The 17,159-nt window shown below is 38.7% G+C and overlaps 1 protein-coding gene across 18 annotated transcripts in view; it reads left to right on the forward strand.

The window, feature by feature from the left end:
• PLEKHA5 (pleckstrin homology domain containing A5) overlaps nt 1-17,159 on the forward strand; it is a 157,268-nt gene that overhangs the window by 89,392 nt on the left and 50,717 nt on the right. For all 18 annotated transcript variants that reach the window (XM_088055873.1, XM_088055872.1, XM_088055886.1 and 15 more), the window contains 5 exons: nt 2,347-2,430; nt 3,396-3,516; nt 9,769-9,873; nt 13,298-13,370; nt 16,740-16,840. In XM_088055873.1, coding sequence (XP_087911999.1) covers nt 2,347-2,430; nt 3,396-3,516; nt 9,769-9,873; nt 13,298-13,370; nt 16,740-16,840 — 484 coding nt within the window. The remainder of the gene's footprint in view (nt 1-2,346; nt 2,431-3,395; nt 3,517-9,768; nt 9,874-13,297; nt 13,371-16,739; nt 16,841-17,159) is intronic.

The raw sequence follows: 17,159 nt of genomic DNA on the forward strand, positions 1-17,159 counted from the left end.
TGGTGTTTTGTGTTTAAGGGTTTTTTTGTGGTTTTGGAATGCTAGCTTGATATATGACTCAAACCTGAAGCAAACTATTCTTGAGTATTGCTTCCTTTCTTCTCCTCTCTCACTTTTCCACCCTCTCCCTTTTTTCCCTCCTGGCTTTGTGTGGCTTCCCCACTGCAGTCCTTGAGAGTGGCCTCACACAAAACACGGGATGTGCCTCCTCTTGGGTGGACCTGAGTATTTCTGGTCCCTGAGCAGAAGTCCTGATGCATTTATTTCCACGTTTATGGGTGTCAGCTGACAGTCACCTGCCAGCATTTAATGTGAACAGGAAATCAACGTCTTCACAAAGTTCTTTGTCCAGCTCATCTCCATAGTTTGTTTTTGGTTCTTTTTTTCACTTTGGTGTGAGAGTTTCTGAAGTGTCCTAGCGGGGAAAAAAAAGATTTTGGAAGGGAAGAAAAAGAGGACTCCCAAAAGAAAGAACACCCAACCTAAGAAACCTGGATGATGCCTCCTCAGGAATGTTTTGAATCTGAATTCTCTTTAATCTGGGTCTCTTTCCTTGAGAGACATTTTATGACCAAGGCATTTAGGAATGGCTCAGACTGTCCTCAGTGTCTCTTTCCTGTCTCCTCACTGTAATTGATACATTTCTGCAACAGCATCTTCTTCAGGGGCTAAACTTAGAAATCTGCTGAACTTAGAACAAAGATAAAGTACTGGCAATTGCTTGCTCATCAATTAAGCTCTATAACATAGTCTCTCCATTTAGGCATTAGGAGGTTTCTAAAATCCCGGTAGAGGAAATGCAGAGAATTGGGCTGTCTTTCTAATCTTGCACTCTAGGTTTATGAAGGTTTATCCATTCATTCACCATGATAGTAGTGTGGATTTTTATTAGGCTTTTGTTTGAAGTCAACTTTTAGTCAATAATGCTCTATAATTGCAAATTGTTATGATCCAAGGAATTTTAAAAGTGGAGAATATTAAGATATTGTTAAGTTCAGGTTGTTTTTACGAAGCAGGAAGGGCGGAAAGCGCCCTGTGCTTCATGGTTTTGAAAGTTCAGATGATTAAATGAATAGGCAGTAAAAGAAGCAGGTGTTAAGGATGAAGTGCCTCTGGAGATCATCTAGTCCAACACCTCTGCTAAAGCAGGCTCACCTAGAGCAGGTGACACAGGTTGAATTAAGGTTTGGAATCTCTCCAGAGGAGGCTCCACAGCCTCTCTGGGGATGGTGTTCCAGTGCTCAGTCACTCTCACTGTGCTTTTTCCTCATGTTCAGGTGGAAGTGGCTGTGTTTCAGTTTGTACCCTTTGTCCTGTCGCTGGGCACCACTGAAGACAGCCTGGCCCCCTGCCCTTGGCACCCACCTTTCAGAGGTGTGGATGCATTGATAAGATTCCCTCTCAACCATCTTTTCTCCAGGCTAAACAGGCCCAGCTTCCTCAGCCTTTCCTCACGGGAGAGATGCTCCAGTGGCCTCATCATCTCCATAGCCCTGTGCTGAACCTCCTCCAGAAGTTCCTTGTCTTTCCTGAACTGAGGAGCCCAGAAGCAGCCCTCCCTTTCCCTTCCCTCCCTTCAGAGGCTGGAGGACTCAGACATTGCTTTCCTGTGTGGCAGCAGCTGATAGTTGTTGAATTTGGGCAATTTCTTCCAAGCTGTGGGAGCCGCTGCCATCTCTCAGGATCTGCAGTTCAGGGGAGTGGGATAATGCAAGGGGAACATTTTTGTGCTGCTGGGGGTGAAGCTCAGCCTCCCAGCCAGTGGAAGGCACTTCTGAGCATCAGCCTGAATTAAAAAGTCACCTGGAAAAGCAAAATTGTGATTGCAACCCCTCACTCTTATTCCAGTCACTGAGTATTTATCTGTAATATTGAAAATTTTAAACTGGTTATCTTCATGTCCTGAGGATGAGAACAATTGCTTTTACAGTAAAGTTTTATCCTTACAGAGCAGTTATATGTCTCATGTTCAACTTGTCCCTATCCAGCTGAAATCCTGTTTATGAATACATAAAAGTCACAGCTGAAGTGAATTATCTATGTTCATGTAGAAATTAAAACCACTTTTACTGTTTTTAAAGTTCAGAATGGTTACCAACACAGTGCCAATGTTATCCATCTCTTCTCAGAGTTCTAATGAAGATGCTTCAATACTAGTTCTCATCCTTTTTCTTTGTGTGTGTGTGTATATATGCATTTGTGAGTTTGTAAACTTACGTTGTTATATGCCATAATTAAATATTCTTAATTGTTTTTACTGAACCCATACATTTGATATACAGGATTTACATAATTGAGCTGGAAAAATTTATTGCCTAAACTTTTCTTTCTCTCTCTTTTTCACAGTCATAATGAACGAAAAGTAACCTGCAAACATCCAGTGACAGGGCAGCCATCACAGGACAACTGTATTTTTGTTGTGAATGAGCAGTAAGTGCCTTCTGTTTCACTCTATAAAACACAGGTTTTAAAGCCCATTAATAATGAAGTAAGATTCAGTGATTACTAGTGGCAATATTTATTTTTTCCAAGTCAGATAAACATGGAGATAGTTCTGCTTGTTTAAATTACTTGAAAGTAATGATAAATATTTTATACTAACTTTTAAGATATCAACCATAGCTCAAGTCAGTTGTATGATAGAAATGCATCACATTTATGTACTGTATGAATTTCCTCTTGTCACTTTAGTTATTCTGTAATTTTAATAAACAACCTAGATATTATATAACAATCAAATAAACTTCCAGAAAGGGATAAATTTTATAACCACTGAGGCACAACCACAAGCTGTTAATCTATAATGTTTTGCCTGATAGTTCCTCCTCAACTGGTTATTTCCTTGGCCAGCTGGGACACTTTCTGAGTCACAATAACTCGGATTTGCTGTCTTTGCATTAGTTTTGTAGAACACACAACAGTACAAGAAGGTGTGCATGGAGCTCATACCTGACCTAAAGATTTTATTGGTGTCTGGGTTCTGGGTGTCCTACTCACCACCATTGCTGCAACACGTTACATGGTGGTTTGAGTGAAAACCATCAGAAAATTGGCCAAATTTCACCACTGTGCCTGTTCTCACACAAGTGGGGCAAAGCCAGATGGGGCCTTCGGAGAGCATTTCTTCCCATTTCCATCTCACACTCATACCTGTCTTTTTCCCTCCCACCAACACCTTGCTCTAATAGAGAAATTCTATTTTTAAGCAACATCTTAAGATTCATCTATAATAGATTGGAGTTTAAAACACAGTGCAGGTAACTGCAATGAAGTGTGAATTGCTTTCAAATTGGAAAAGTAGGACACAGGCTGTACAAGGCTACATCTAGGGGTGCTTTTTATTAGCAGTCTGCACACACAGCATGTTCTAGTGCTATTACATATTCTATTTTCAGGACTGCTGCAGCAATGTCATCTGAAGAAAAGAAGGAGCGACCAGTAAGCATGATATGTGAAGCAACTAACTATAATCTGACATCAGATTATGCTGCTCATCCAATGAGCCCTGTGGGCAGAGTAAGTCTTTATGTCCAAATAAATTAGAACTAAAATAATGCAGTTATTCCACAAAGTACCAGGCAGTGCTATGTGTTAGTATTCCACAGAAAAAGAGAAACAAAGCTTATATATTTTTCAGGGCACTCATCTCCTTCCGTGTTTAATATGGAAACTGAAGTGTCTCAAACAAATTGTCACTGTAGCTGTAATTTTTATCAGGTATCTCAGACCTTATGACTTGCAGGTACTTAAATTGACCTTTCTGATCTGTGTGAACAGCAAAACCTTGAGGGAGTGATGAAGCACTGGGCCAGCATTGTAGCAGGAATTGCTCCATCACAAACAATTTCCTGGATGTCTCCAGGAAAAACGGAGAGAGTTGGAATTGTGTGCAAGAAGTAGTTGTGAGAGAGGTGGGAGGTGACCCTGTGCTAAACAGCAGATGACATTGGACCAGAAGCAGAAGTCCTGGCTTCCTAGAAAAGTTCCTGGTAAATGTTTAGGAGAATCCTAGGGTCACCTTAATTTATGTTTACTTCCCCATTCAGCCAGTTTCTCAGGAGGTTAAGGTGAATGCCCAGATGTTCTTACCAATTTCTAGGTTTATTGGATAAAGCTGATGAGCATATTGTGTGCGTTTTTACATTTTTTTTTTTACATTTTCAGCTTTCCTGAGAGAGAAATGCACTTGCTACAGAATTAAGTGCCTTAAGTTTTCTAGGAGACCAAGAAAACAGCTTTGACCAGTGATGACAGACAAGAGCCGTCATCTCTTCTACCCAATAGTTAACAGTTAAACAAGGAGAAAAACCCTATACTTTAGTTAGTCATTGAAAATGTTAACCCTGAGAAGTGCTTTTTCAGCAGATTAATCCAGCCTGCAAGGGAAAAATAAACTTTGGAATGTGTTCCAACTGAACAAATTCCTTAATGTCAGAAACTTGAATTGAAATAATTGACTTACAGTGTGGTGAGAAACATTGCAAGGTTCCTTTAAGTGCATTTGGAAATTTTTTGTTGTTTTAAATATCTCATGGGACAGGCAGAATCCTTGACCTATGTTAGAAAACTGTTACTTAATGAGAAAAGTGTCTTAATCTATTAATGTTGCTGGGGGGAAAAATAGAGAGTCACAGATGTATTATGAACAGTAACAAAATCCATCTCAACTTTCATATGATCATGTTTAAGTCCATGCAGGAAAACCAGTTAAAAATACAACAAACTAGAAAACCCCCAAAGAACAACAGTAAAAAATAAACTCAAAACCAGCTAAGCCCTAAAACAACCAAGCAAGTGAAAACCGAAGGTAATTTCTTGTTAGGGTCATAGCTGTGATGTAGAATGCAATAATTACATAGCTAGTTTCTCAAAATTCATTTTCTGGGAAGCAATCTCTGGTTAAATATGCAAAATTAATTACAATTTAGGAGCATGTGTCTTACATTTTTCACACTTCTCTTTCAAAAGAGAAGTTGAAAATGCCCTTTAGCCTAATGTTTGTTTCAGTCTTTGAGAAGGAAATTGAGATTTCTATGGCCCAGTTACTGTGATTTCTTTTACTTTCATTGATTAATGACACTTTAGTTTCCTGTGAAAATAATACTTTGAAAAAAAAATACTGTTGTTCTACTTTTCATTTCTCCTGTTCTAGTTATTTAAATGCACTTAAAATATTAATATGATTATTGTGGCTGTATGTGTAATTGCTGTGCATCAGTTTTCAGATGTGAATTTGTCTGCATTAGTGCAACATCATTTATAAAGTGTTGGTTTTGGGGAAGTGAATGCTGCCAAAGTAGAACCACAGCTAATACCAGCCTGCCTTTTCTGGCAGCTATTCAAGGATAATGAGTTGAATCCTTTCTAAAGATGACTGTATAGAAATGACCCATGAGTTGTACCTGGATACAAAACTGATTTTCTTCTGTGCTTTCACTCATGTCTTCAAACAGTAGAGCCTGAAATTCTTAACTTTTTGAATGTAATGTGTAGAGGACTGGTGTATTTTAGCACAATAGAACAGGGATAAAATGTTGGTGAGGGTAGTTAGGGAGAACTAATTATATAGGAGTTAGGGAGAACTAATTACAGTGGTTGCCATTTTTTTAGGTGGTTTTTGTTTTCAGAGATAACTCATGACCACACCTGATACTGGAATTTAATGAGGAATGGAAAAGTTTGGGGTACAACTCAAGTTTCAGACAGATAAGGGGTTTAGGAGAAAGTTCTTCCTTGCATTTATGTTAATTGGTCCCAGATAGACGGGGAACTTGGAGAAGTTTCTATTTTGTGTCAGAAAGACTCTCTGGAGTCTAATGCTGCTGCTGACCAGAGGCTAATATGAGGTGAGGCAAAAATCACTTCCTACCCAGTAAAAGTCTTCATTCTAATCTTCCTTTCCCACTGTATGCATGAAGGGGGGGCAAATAACACATTACAGCTCTGTTAAGTGCTACTTACTTCCTCTTAGCTTGAAGCATATTTCCAAACATGAAGCCAGTGGCACAGACCCCTGGCTGTGAAAACCCACAGGTTTCAGATTGCTACAGAAGTATTTCTTTTCATCTCTCTGTAGAATTAAGAAATTGTTTTTTGTAGTTGTCTTTTTTTATCTTATTTTTATTCCTGCTGTTAAAATCACTACCTAGACAAACAGGATTATATGCTATAAATTGCTTTTTAATGTGTAAAGTCAGTCACATTACCAGGCACCCTCCACGGTTCAGATCTGCTGCTCTTCATTGCTGTCCTGATTATCAGCAGAATAAGCTGAATACTTTTCTCACCAAAAATGGGTGTGGAGTGTTAGCCCAGGACAGCTGAGGAGCTCCTGGTGACTCCATTACAGCTGGGATGTTTCCCAGTGCTCATAAACATTAATCAGTTTGTTTATAGGTATTTCAATTCAGCCCAGCTTTAGTTGAGTTTAGTTTAGCCATACAGGTCTGCTCAGGATCCAGGTTTAGCTGGAAACTTTGGACTAATAGTGATGAGGTTCATTAGCAAACAGCACAGTGAACAGGAGGGGTGTGAAGGGCATTACTGGTGCTCAGAGCTGAACCACCTGTACTGTGTTTTCATGGTTTATATTCAGACCAGTCCAGCAGTGCTCCTTGTGCATCTCACATTTTAGTCCTGCCTAAATGGAATCCAGTTTGCTTTATTATGCAAGCCAAAGCACACGAAGAGTAAATGACTGGGAGATTTCCTTCAAGAGCAGCCTCCTGGTCCAAGATGAAATGCTGAGGCAGAAACCCACACAGGTCATGGAAAACTGCAGCATTGGAAGGCACCAAAATTGCCCACAAAATCCAGAAAGCAGCATCATGTTGTTTTGTGGTTTGAAAGATAATGTAAGCTTTGAAGACTGGAAAAATATTTTTAAAGAGAAGTTGAAAGTAACAAAGGTACAGATTTGTATTCTCTGAATTTACATGCAGAAAATTTCCTTATTAGCAAGGTTCTCAACCTCTGTTTTTCAAATTTGCATGCAATAAATTTAATATTAATTAATAGCTTTTGTGCTAGTTCTGAAACTGGGAAAGAAGCCTCACATAAATGCTGTGTTTTTCTACCAGCTAAGTAGAGAGAAAAGCCACTTGTAGGATGATGAAATGTGCAGCCCCAGATGCTGACTGGTCTGCTGTCCAGAGTTCAAAACCCTGCTGGGTGTTTGTTTCTTCAGTTTTGGAAAACAGTGAATTTCGCTGGCTGGACATCCTGGCTTCTTTCTCAGCACATTTGTGCAGGGTTCTTCTCACAGGATCTGATTTTGGAGACATCTGAGTTGCTGGAACTGTGCCTTAGAATGGATCAGATGGTACCAGGTGTGACTCTAAGTTTGCCTGCTCTGTTACCTTCTGCACCTTCCAGCAAGTGATTAGTAGTTGGATCGTTCATTCACCATCCTCACTCTCTCTTTGCCTTCTCCAGAAGATGGAGCTGGGCAATATGTCTTGTATTACTTTGTGCTGTGGGGTAAAAAAGTAAACAAAACCAAAAACCTTCAGTTCTTATTTCTTTTTTTCCCTGTCATAGTTGGAGATAATGAGTTATGTGTGAGAGACCACGGGACAGTCAGGGATCCCAGGCATAACAAGAGGAGGCGGTGATCTGAAGTCTGACAACTCATAATTAGTTTATGTACACGCCTAAAGTATTTCAATATCCCGAAATACTCATCGTTTTAAGGTTCAGTTTGTTGTGAAGTTACTCTCTTTATGCAGTGTGTGGCAAAATAATTACAAGTTATCTAAAGTGTTCCCTGTGTTAACTAAAATTAGAAAGCACTTGTGATGCTTCATTTAATTGAAGGAAGTTTGTATTCACAGTTGGTAGTATATAACCCATTAAAACTCTGCTGTTAGCTCAGTGAAATTGGAGTCAATATGGGTTTTTATCAGACCTACCTTAGAGAGAGCTGTCTAAATTATCTGAAATTGTTAGACTTGACATAAGTGGTTGGTTGTCTTCAGAAGCATCCTTAATGTCTTAGCTATTTTTACAAGTATAGGAATTCTGGAGCACTCTTGAGGGGTTTTGAACCTTTAACATCTAATATTAGAGTAGGTGTGAATGTTACAAATGATTTCTGATCAAAGTGTTAGCACAGCTTTTGTGTGATATGCCGATACAGCAGTCATACAGGTTAACAGAGAGAGATGTAGTTCACTTTATAACTGGATTTTTATAGGTTCTTTGTTATATATTCCTTTTTCACAGCTGGATGTCATAATTTTCTTGGCTTCTTACAAATCTTTCTCCATTTTGCACTGATAGAATTTTTCAGAAGAAAATGCGGAAGTTTTTTTACTTTTATTCTTAATTAGGTTTTCAATTGTTTGCTCTGTCTTGCTTTTCAGAACTGAGTCAAATTTCTGTATCTCCAAGGGAAATTAAAAGCACTCTGGTTGTTTTTATATTCCCTCATGATTCTTGCAAAAAAAGAAACATAAAATGTATTTTGTGTTGTAGACTCTAGGCAGGCACACATAGTTTTTGTAATGCTATTATTTTTTTTTGCCAAGCAATGTTGTATTCTTCAGTTAATGGCATCATTGACAAAAGCTGCACATAATTTTCAATTAAGTTCTCAGTTTATGATTTTTAACCTACAGCTGGATTCTCTCTGAAACATGTGTAAAACCCAACTTTGTTCTGAATTTCCCTAGAGAAACCCCACACCCTCATTTGCAACAAAACCTGAGTGGTTGTTTAACATTCCTCCTCTGGGAATTTTGCATAACCAGATGCTTAGTCCCTCTAGAAGAGATAGGGAAGCTGAAACACAGGATTATATTGTCTTAATCCAAATGGTGGATTTGAAATAGAGACATGAATGCAGCTTTAAAAATGTGCTTAAACTTTACTTCTTTTGCACAGGAGTGTGCTTTCTGCTATCACATCTCATCATGTCTGAGGCACCAATTCTTACAGAATTTAAAACACAAGTAAATGTTCAGCTTATTTAGTTGCAGGACAAACTTTCTAAATGTAGGCTGAGAAGAATGAGCTGTGAATTGGCAAAGCACTGCAGGTCTCTTTGTGCCTTTTCCAATTTCTTTTGGCTATTCAAGTAGAAGGATGAAATCCCAAATGCTTTATTTTTCCTACTTCTCTTAATCATATGTGTTCATTGCAGAATTGTAAAAAGTACAAGCAACAGCTGATATGAACTCTGAAGTTTCATGGAAAGGTTTCTAAGTAGACTTTGGTGCAAGCATGTAAAATAATGAATATTCAAACCCACCAAGAGATGACCCAAGTGATCAGAACAAAGAATACCAAAAAATTAGTTTATTTTAGGAAATGGGGGAATTACATCTTGTTGGAGTCTTTACAAGTTTTCATGTGCTAGGTCAGTGTTGGAAGCAGGAAAGAGTGGAATTTCTTGCCCAGGTGATGTAGTTTTTCATAATTAATAATATTTCTGCCAGTTGACTTCTCTTCCTGCAGCTCACTAGGCATTTTACCTACCTTAGAAGGTCAGATATGTATTTGGTTGGGTTTTTCCTAGTTTAAAAGAGCCCCAAAACATCTTTTAGTACTTGTCTTGGGATTTATCTTTATATTCTCTACAGAAGAAAAGAAAGAAATGCTGAAACCAGCAGAACCATCACAATAATTATTTATCTAAAAAAAGAATACAGTTTGTGTTCTGCAGTCCCCCAGAGGAACACATATAAGAAAAAGATTTTAAAGAAAAGTGTTTTGATTTTCTACAGTTATTGATGTCATGGTTTCTTTAACATGTTCAATTTAATTTAGACATCACGATCTTCAAAGAAGGTTCATAATTTTGGAAAGAGATCGAACTCCATAAAGAGAAATCCTAATGCACCAGTTGTCAGACGAGGCTGGCTCTACAAACAGGTACTCAGACCCTTCTCACCCCCTTCTTTTTTTCTTTTTCCCTCCAGTGTGTGGTACAAAAGACAACTGCTTCTATAAAATACAATGATAGCAGTAGCAGAATGAAGCTATAAACTGTGGTCTTCAATTAATTAACTCCTTACTGAATATCAGTCTGATACAAATAAGGCCATCAGACAAGTAAAGAGCATTGATAAATTAAATAATTGATTTAATTTCAGGTATGTTGAGATAATGGGACAAGGGTGTGTGACCCAGAGTATTGGGGGTTTTCAAGTTTCTTTTGTTAGACTGTATATTTTTTCTCTTTTTTTCTAAAAGTAATATTTTCAAAAAAAAATAGTAAGTGGAGCCATTTCTTCATATATTTCACATAGGTATGTCTATTTCCTTAATTCAAAGCTAATCATCTCAAAACCAGAGATTATTTTAGGTTTTCCCATGGAGTTTAAACTAATCTGAAGTATGTGCTCTTTAGTATTGGAACAGTGTTCTATCCTGCTGTAGATTTGCTATTCTGCAATACCAGATTACACTTGCACTTTATTGGTTTGCAGGAATTCAGAGTACAGTAGCTTGATAAAAAAAAATAGAAAATGAACAACAAAACTCATTAGGCCATATTAAAAATCTGTTTTTAATATCCACCAAGAACCCTTAAGAACTCATAATTTAAACTCAGCTGAGACAAATGTGTGTATGTAATTTTGATCTACACTGTCATTTACTGTGCTTAGACTGACTGGAATGACCTGAGTATATTTCTGGGTGCTGGTGATGAGTCAGTTTTTAAAAACTGCTCAGATAAAAAAGTATGGAAGTGTCTGTTTAGTGGAAGATTTTCCCAGATTTACACAATCCTGTGGCCTCTACTCTTGTTCAATGCTGAGAGTGGAAAATTCTCACAAAGGTGACTTTGATGCAGTTTTCAGGGGCACAGAATCACACAGTTGTCTTGGTTGGAAGGGACCTCATGATAATCTAGCACAATCTCCCCTGTTCAAGCAGGCTCAGCTAGAGCAGGGTTATAGAATCCTGGCATATGCTGAGCTGGAAGGGAAGCATCAGGATCATCGAGTCCAACTCCTGGCCCTGCCCAGGACACCCCCAGAATCACACCATGAGCCTTGGACAGGCTTTGAATATCCTCACAGATGAAGGCTGCACCACAGCCTCTCTGCTGGCAACTTGTGATAGTAATTTGACCATTCTCACAGTAAAAAAGTTTTACCTTTGCTCAGGTGGAATTTTGTGTTTCTTTATTTCTGCCCATGGTTTCTTTTCTTGTCCTTGGCAAAAGTTTGGCTCCACATTCTTTACAGTCTTTCATTAGATATTTATACTGATGCCTCCTGAACTGTTCTCTTCCCAGACTGAACAGTCCCAGCTCTCTCATCCTGTTTTCATATGAAAGATGCTCCAGTCCCTCAGTCATCTCTGTGGCCCTTTGCTGGGTTCCCTCCAGTATGTTCACATTTCTCCTGTACCAGTGAGCCCAGTTCTGGAGCAGCACTGCAGCCAGCCCTCTGCAGTGCTGAGCAGAGAGGAAGGATGTCCTCCCTCCAGCTGCTGGCAGCACTGCTAACACAGTCTGGGATGCTGCTGCCCTTCTTTGCTACGAGGATGCATACCTGGCTCATGATGGTGCATGGGGTTTTCCATCTCCAGATGGAGGACTGAGCATTTCCCTCTGTTGAACTTCAAGAGGTCCTTCTCTGCCCAATTTCCCAGCTTGTCAAGTCCCTCTGAATGACAGCATAGCCATCTGGAGTATGAGGCACTCCTCACAACTCTCATTGTGTGCAGACTTGCTGAGGGTGAGCTCTGTGCCTGTGTGCAGCTCACTAATGAAGTTGTTAAATTGTCTTGGCCATGGTATCGACCCCTGGAGGAGACCACGAGGCACTGGCCTCCCACTCCCTGGGCCTGGCACTTCAACCAGGCTTTAATCCACCTCAGTGTTGGGGATGCTTTACCTGGAGAACAATTCAAGTGCTGTGATGTTCGTAGGAAAAGGCACTGCTGTGTATTTCCATATTGCAGTAGTCATCGAGAGCCAATTCAGTCAAGAGTTTTATCAACAGATATGATCTTCAGAAATGTACAGTGACAGCTTGTGCAGGTTTCTTTCTGATAGTAAAATAACATTTATATAATCACAGAAAGTGGCAATTTTTTGTTTAATTTGGGGTGTGCTGTCTTAATACATGTAATGATCTTCTGTTATTTTTCCGCTAATGTTTAAATCCAGACCATACTACTTTTTTGGAGGATGTTTACAGTGAACATACTTCTTCTCAATAATGTTTCCTAGCTAGTACTTGGTTTATCCTTTCTTCTTCTTTCAGCCCATTTCCCCCACCCCAAAAAGAGCAGAGCTTGAAATACGAGGCTCAAAATTATCCTGACTTTTCTTGGGCTGGGGAACTAACCTAAAAACAGACCCGCCCCACAGCTTCTCATTATAGAATCCCTCTTCTTCATTGTCACAAAACCTATTTACTACAAGAATATTGCTAATTCACACATACTTTTCTTCTTGGAACAGATTAACATATTTATTAAATCTGATTCTACCAGGATGTGTGTGCTGCAGTGCTCTGGCTTATTTACAGTGCAGTAGTGGTGGCAGTCTTTCATTCTGAGTTGTGTGATGTAAATTGGTTATAAGCATAAAAGAAAATTAAATTGCTGTGGCAATGAACTTTATTTGGGAAAGAAATTTGCTCTGGATGTATGAGTGGTAGTAGAAGACAAAGTTCAAAAGAAAGTTTCTTCAGAAAACAACGGAGGATCTACCTAAAATGTTATCTTGCTCTTTTAAGAGAAAAAAGCTTTTTTTAATTTTTTTTTTAATGTTTTTAAATTTAATTAGTTAGACTGTAGATTGTAATCTCTAGCACCCCTGGAGAAAAAGAGGCTCAGAGAGGGCCTCCTTACTCTCTACAGCTGGCTAAGAGGAGATTGTAGTGAGGTGGGGACTGGTCTCTTCTCCCAGGTGACAAGTGACAGGGCAGAAGGGAATAGCCTCAAGTTTTAGGCTGGATATCAGGAAAAAATTCTTCTCCAGAAGGGTTGTCAAGCACTGGAGCTGGCTGCCCAGGGAAGTGGTTGTGTCACCAGCCCCCGAGGTGTAATTAGGTGTGTTAATGTGGCACTTGAGGACGTGTTTTAGTGGTGGACTTGGCAGTGCTGGGTTGGACTCCAAACAGCCTTTTCCATCCTAAACAATTCTGGGATTCTCTCTTAACTTCAGCCTTCCTGGGGCACAGTGACAGCTCAGGATGAGAAGCCAAATCCCTAAAATAGCCAAGAGAAGGAGCTCCCAGCACACACAGCAGAGTTGTGCAGTGCCTGGTTTGTGCTGGGAGCTGCTGCTGTCCCCAGTGTGAGCACTCTGACCTGCTCCCTGTGCTTCATGCAGGATAGCACTGGGATGAAGCTGTGGAAGAAGCGCTGGTTTGTGCTCTCAGATCTCTGTCTCTTCTATTACAGAGGTAAGTTCAGCTCCTGACAGCTTCGTTCGCTAATTTTGCTTGGAGCAGATAAATTTTGACACACCACTCAAATATAAGAAATAAGAGAAATAAGCTGCTGCTCAACTTAATCCATTAATATATTGTATAGCTGTCAATATGCCTGCTACTCTTATTTTTTTCAATTTTTTTTTCCCTTTCTTTCTTAATTACCAGTTTCACATAATTGCTTCCTGCCTGCCAGGCTGTGCTCAAAGGGCAAAGCCATTCACAGCCACCTCTGTTACTAAATTCTGGGTTGTAGTTTTCTCACAGCTTCTGTGGCTGGAAACTAAGCATGTCAGGTTAAATCTGATTTTTATGTGAATTAAGTAGCTGAAACGGGGATAGGGAAGGGATATATTGCAGGGGAGCTAAAACTCAGCCTTTAGAATGATGAAGATGATATATATGCCTTTGGGAACTCTAATCATGAATACTTATGAAATGAAATGGTGTCCAATTCCATGTGAGTAGAAGTCTCTGCTGTATTTGGAATAAAAGAATCTGTTAGTAACCTCATGTAGCTTGATCAGACTTATTTTACATGGAAAAAATTAGCTGCTTCTCATTCTAGTCTGGAGTTACATGGGTTAGTGATCCCCTCACCACTGCTGCAGATTATGAACTGTAGTGCTCCTGAGGAGAAAAACAAATGGGACTTGGGCATAGGGAAACACAGACAATCCTGAAATAAAGTGTACAACCATTTTAGTTCTAAAGGAGGCCAAGAGTGGAGAGGATTGGAAAGCATGGCAAAATAAGTGGAATGTAAGCAGGGCCATTAGCAGCCTTAGCTGTGGGTGAAGGGCAGCAAAGGGTTTCAGTTTGGGATGAAACTTCGGAATTGGTAGAACTGCTGGTGATTCTGGTGATGCTGAAAGCAGAGACTGGTGAATTTAAAATGGTGTTCTCTGAAAGTGCAGTACAGATCCAGTCAAAGATAAATCAGGTCTGAAGCATAAAAGCTCTCTTTGCAACTGGTTTAGTTAACAAATTCTGAATTTTTCAAATATGATCATTAGGCTTTGTTTTTCCTACTCCAAGTGGTACACAGATGTTGGATAAACACTGCTGAATCAAAATTAGGCTAAAGTTCCAGTTGTGGAGGCATCAACTGACTGATAGAGTTACAGTGTGGTTACTTAAGTGGTCATTATATACTCTGTGCTTTTTACAGGTTTATTTTAAAATCTTCAGGCTTCTTCTTCAAAAAGTTGTAAAGAGACTGCTGCCTTAAGAACAGATTAAATTGGATTTAAGCACTGCACAGGAAGTTTGTCAAAATAAAAAAAGCAATAAGCAAAACCAACAACAAATAAAATAAACAGCTCTATAATCTTACTTTTTATTTTCTACATGTTATTCTGCCCAGCAGTCGGAAATACAAGCAAAATAATCTAAATTGTTTACATGAAAAATGTACCTTTTAGGTATCACTCACTAGAAAGTAGTTAAATCTGCTAAACTGGAATTAAATGTGAACACATTTAATATGTGATAGTCCAAAATGTATTAGAAGTGGCTGCTAAAATATAAAAAGCTTTTACTCTAAACCCTTTTATGCTGTTAATTCTGTCTCAGATACTGAAAAAATAGGAAAGTCATGCCCTTGCTCCCAGATCAAACCACACACCCTGCTTGTGGTTGTGCAGTTGTGGTTGTTGGGTTTCTTTAGTTTTGTTAGTAAATCTTAGTAAACTTGCAGAATTTTGTTCCAGTGTTAGCAGCTGAAATGCAATTTATAGATGAAAAGAAAAATTGTGTCATAGTATTTTCTCACAGCTTAGAGAATACTCTTTTTTCTGTTCCCCTGAGGCATGAAGGACCATCCACTTTCATATTGGAAGGTTCTTGTTGGCACAAATAAAAGTTCTTAGAACTGGAGAGAAGATCTGCTCTTTTTATTGTGTACTGCTCATACACAGCACACAAGTAAAGATGGGTATGGGGCAGAGGGATATGTAGATAAAAGCAAGTGTGATTTGAAACAGATTTTTAAAATCTGGAACTGGAATGTAGCAGTATGTCTTTAACAGACCAAAGTCCTCCAGACATGCAGCTGTTCAGTGGAACAAAAATGCTATTCTATGGCACCACTGGGGGGGGATTTACTCAGTCATTAGTCAAAATATGATCTAGGCTAAGAGAACTTTTCCCCCAAACAAAAGTCCAAATAAAGAAACCCAAATATTTGCACGTGTTTAGGGACGGGACACATTTTTGTGTGTGGCTAGCAAGGAGTTAGGATTTGAAGGGAGGTGGGATAGTCATGTTTAAAGGTACTGTTGAATTCCTGAAAGTAAATCCATTCCATTTCTTTTCTGCTTTCTAATCGAAATAAATTCATGCTCAGCTCTGCAATTAAGCAACTGTCCCAGAAAGCATAATTTTTATATCTAACCTGTCATGTGATACTAAAATGGCTGGGCACAACTTTCCCCATATAAATAATTTAAATGAAGGTTCTGGCTTTTCAAAATCTAGGGAGGGAGTAAATGAGAACCTGGAAAAGATTTTTAAGTCCACACATAAGCAATAGTCCTGCTCTGCTGTTCAAGTGTATTTTAATTGTAACTGTGTTAATTTTTCATTGAAATTTTGCAATACCTGTTTGCATCTTCATTTTATAGATACAGTTATTTACTGTGGCCACTGTCTTCAAGTAAGATAAGTGTTATGGGGGACAGTCTCTGACATGCTGATTGTGAATACAAGTTCTGTACATGAAATACAGTTAAGGCTGACTTTATGAATTGCATCCAATTATTCCTTTATTAAAGTATAATAGGATTCAAAAGCTGGTTGTGGCTTTCAATTAAAATGTCAATTTTTTATTAAGATCTACTGATGTGAAATTTGATGTAAAACAAGGTTCTGGGAAAAGGGTGTTTGTTTTGTGGGAGAGCTTTTTTTTACAAATGATCTGAAACATATGCATTCTTAATAATGGAATGTAATTGAGTATAAACTCTTCATGGGAATTACCACTATAATTCATAATTAAATATTATAATGGGGATTATGTAGCATAATATGCCAGAGATCAGAAGAAGAATGTGCACATTTTCTCTAAGACCAACAGTTTTAAACAAGTTTTAAATACTTGTGTTGTCATAGGTGTTTTTACTGAGCAGGCAGCAGATATGTGATATTCTTGTTCTTGGCACTGAATTAGAGGCTTGACTTCCATCTGCTCTTCAGAGTGGGTTTCTGGTTCTTAATGCATTCCCCTCTGAGCTAAAATTCTTGTTAGTGCTCATGTGAGGCTGAAAGAGTTTCATGAAGTGTGTCAGAATGCAAGTGTTGTGTGTCCAAAGGTGTTCCTCTAATCCAAGTATGCATTCCCAGATGAGAAAGAAGAAGGAATACTGGGGAGCATACTTCTGCCTAGTTTTCAGATATCTGTGCTGACTGCTGAGGACCACATTAACCGCAAATATGCCTTTAAGGTGAGGGAATCAGCTTTTCCACTTGATTTTATATCTGAAAGCACAAGAGCCTGATCACAAAAACTCATTTTACAGAGTTATTTGGTGAAAAAGAATTGACAGCTTCTGAGGCTGATTTTTACATAATAGAGTAGCAAAAGTTTCAAGTACTTAGCCTGATGTAAATATAGACATATTTACTAGAATGGGGAAATGGATGGATATCACTTAGTAGAGTATTTTTTCTTTTAGTTCATGGGTCTTAAATCCTGTGTGCTTAATCTTAAATTCTTTAGAATTATAAACCAGCATCTGCAGCCAAATTTATCCCACTAATGAA

The sequence above is a fragment of the Pseudopodoces humilis genome, chromosome 5 (genome assembly GCF_049639895.1).
Source record: "Pseudopodoces humilis isolate 2021_Gansu_Grassland_sample_001 chromosome 5, ASM4963989v1, whole genome shotgun sequence".
Lineage (NCBI taxonomy): Eukaryota > Metazoa > Chordata > Aves > Passeriformes > Paridae > Pseudopodoces > Pseudopodoces humilis.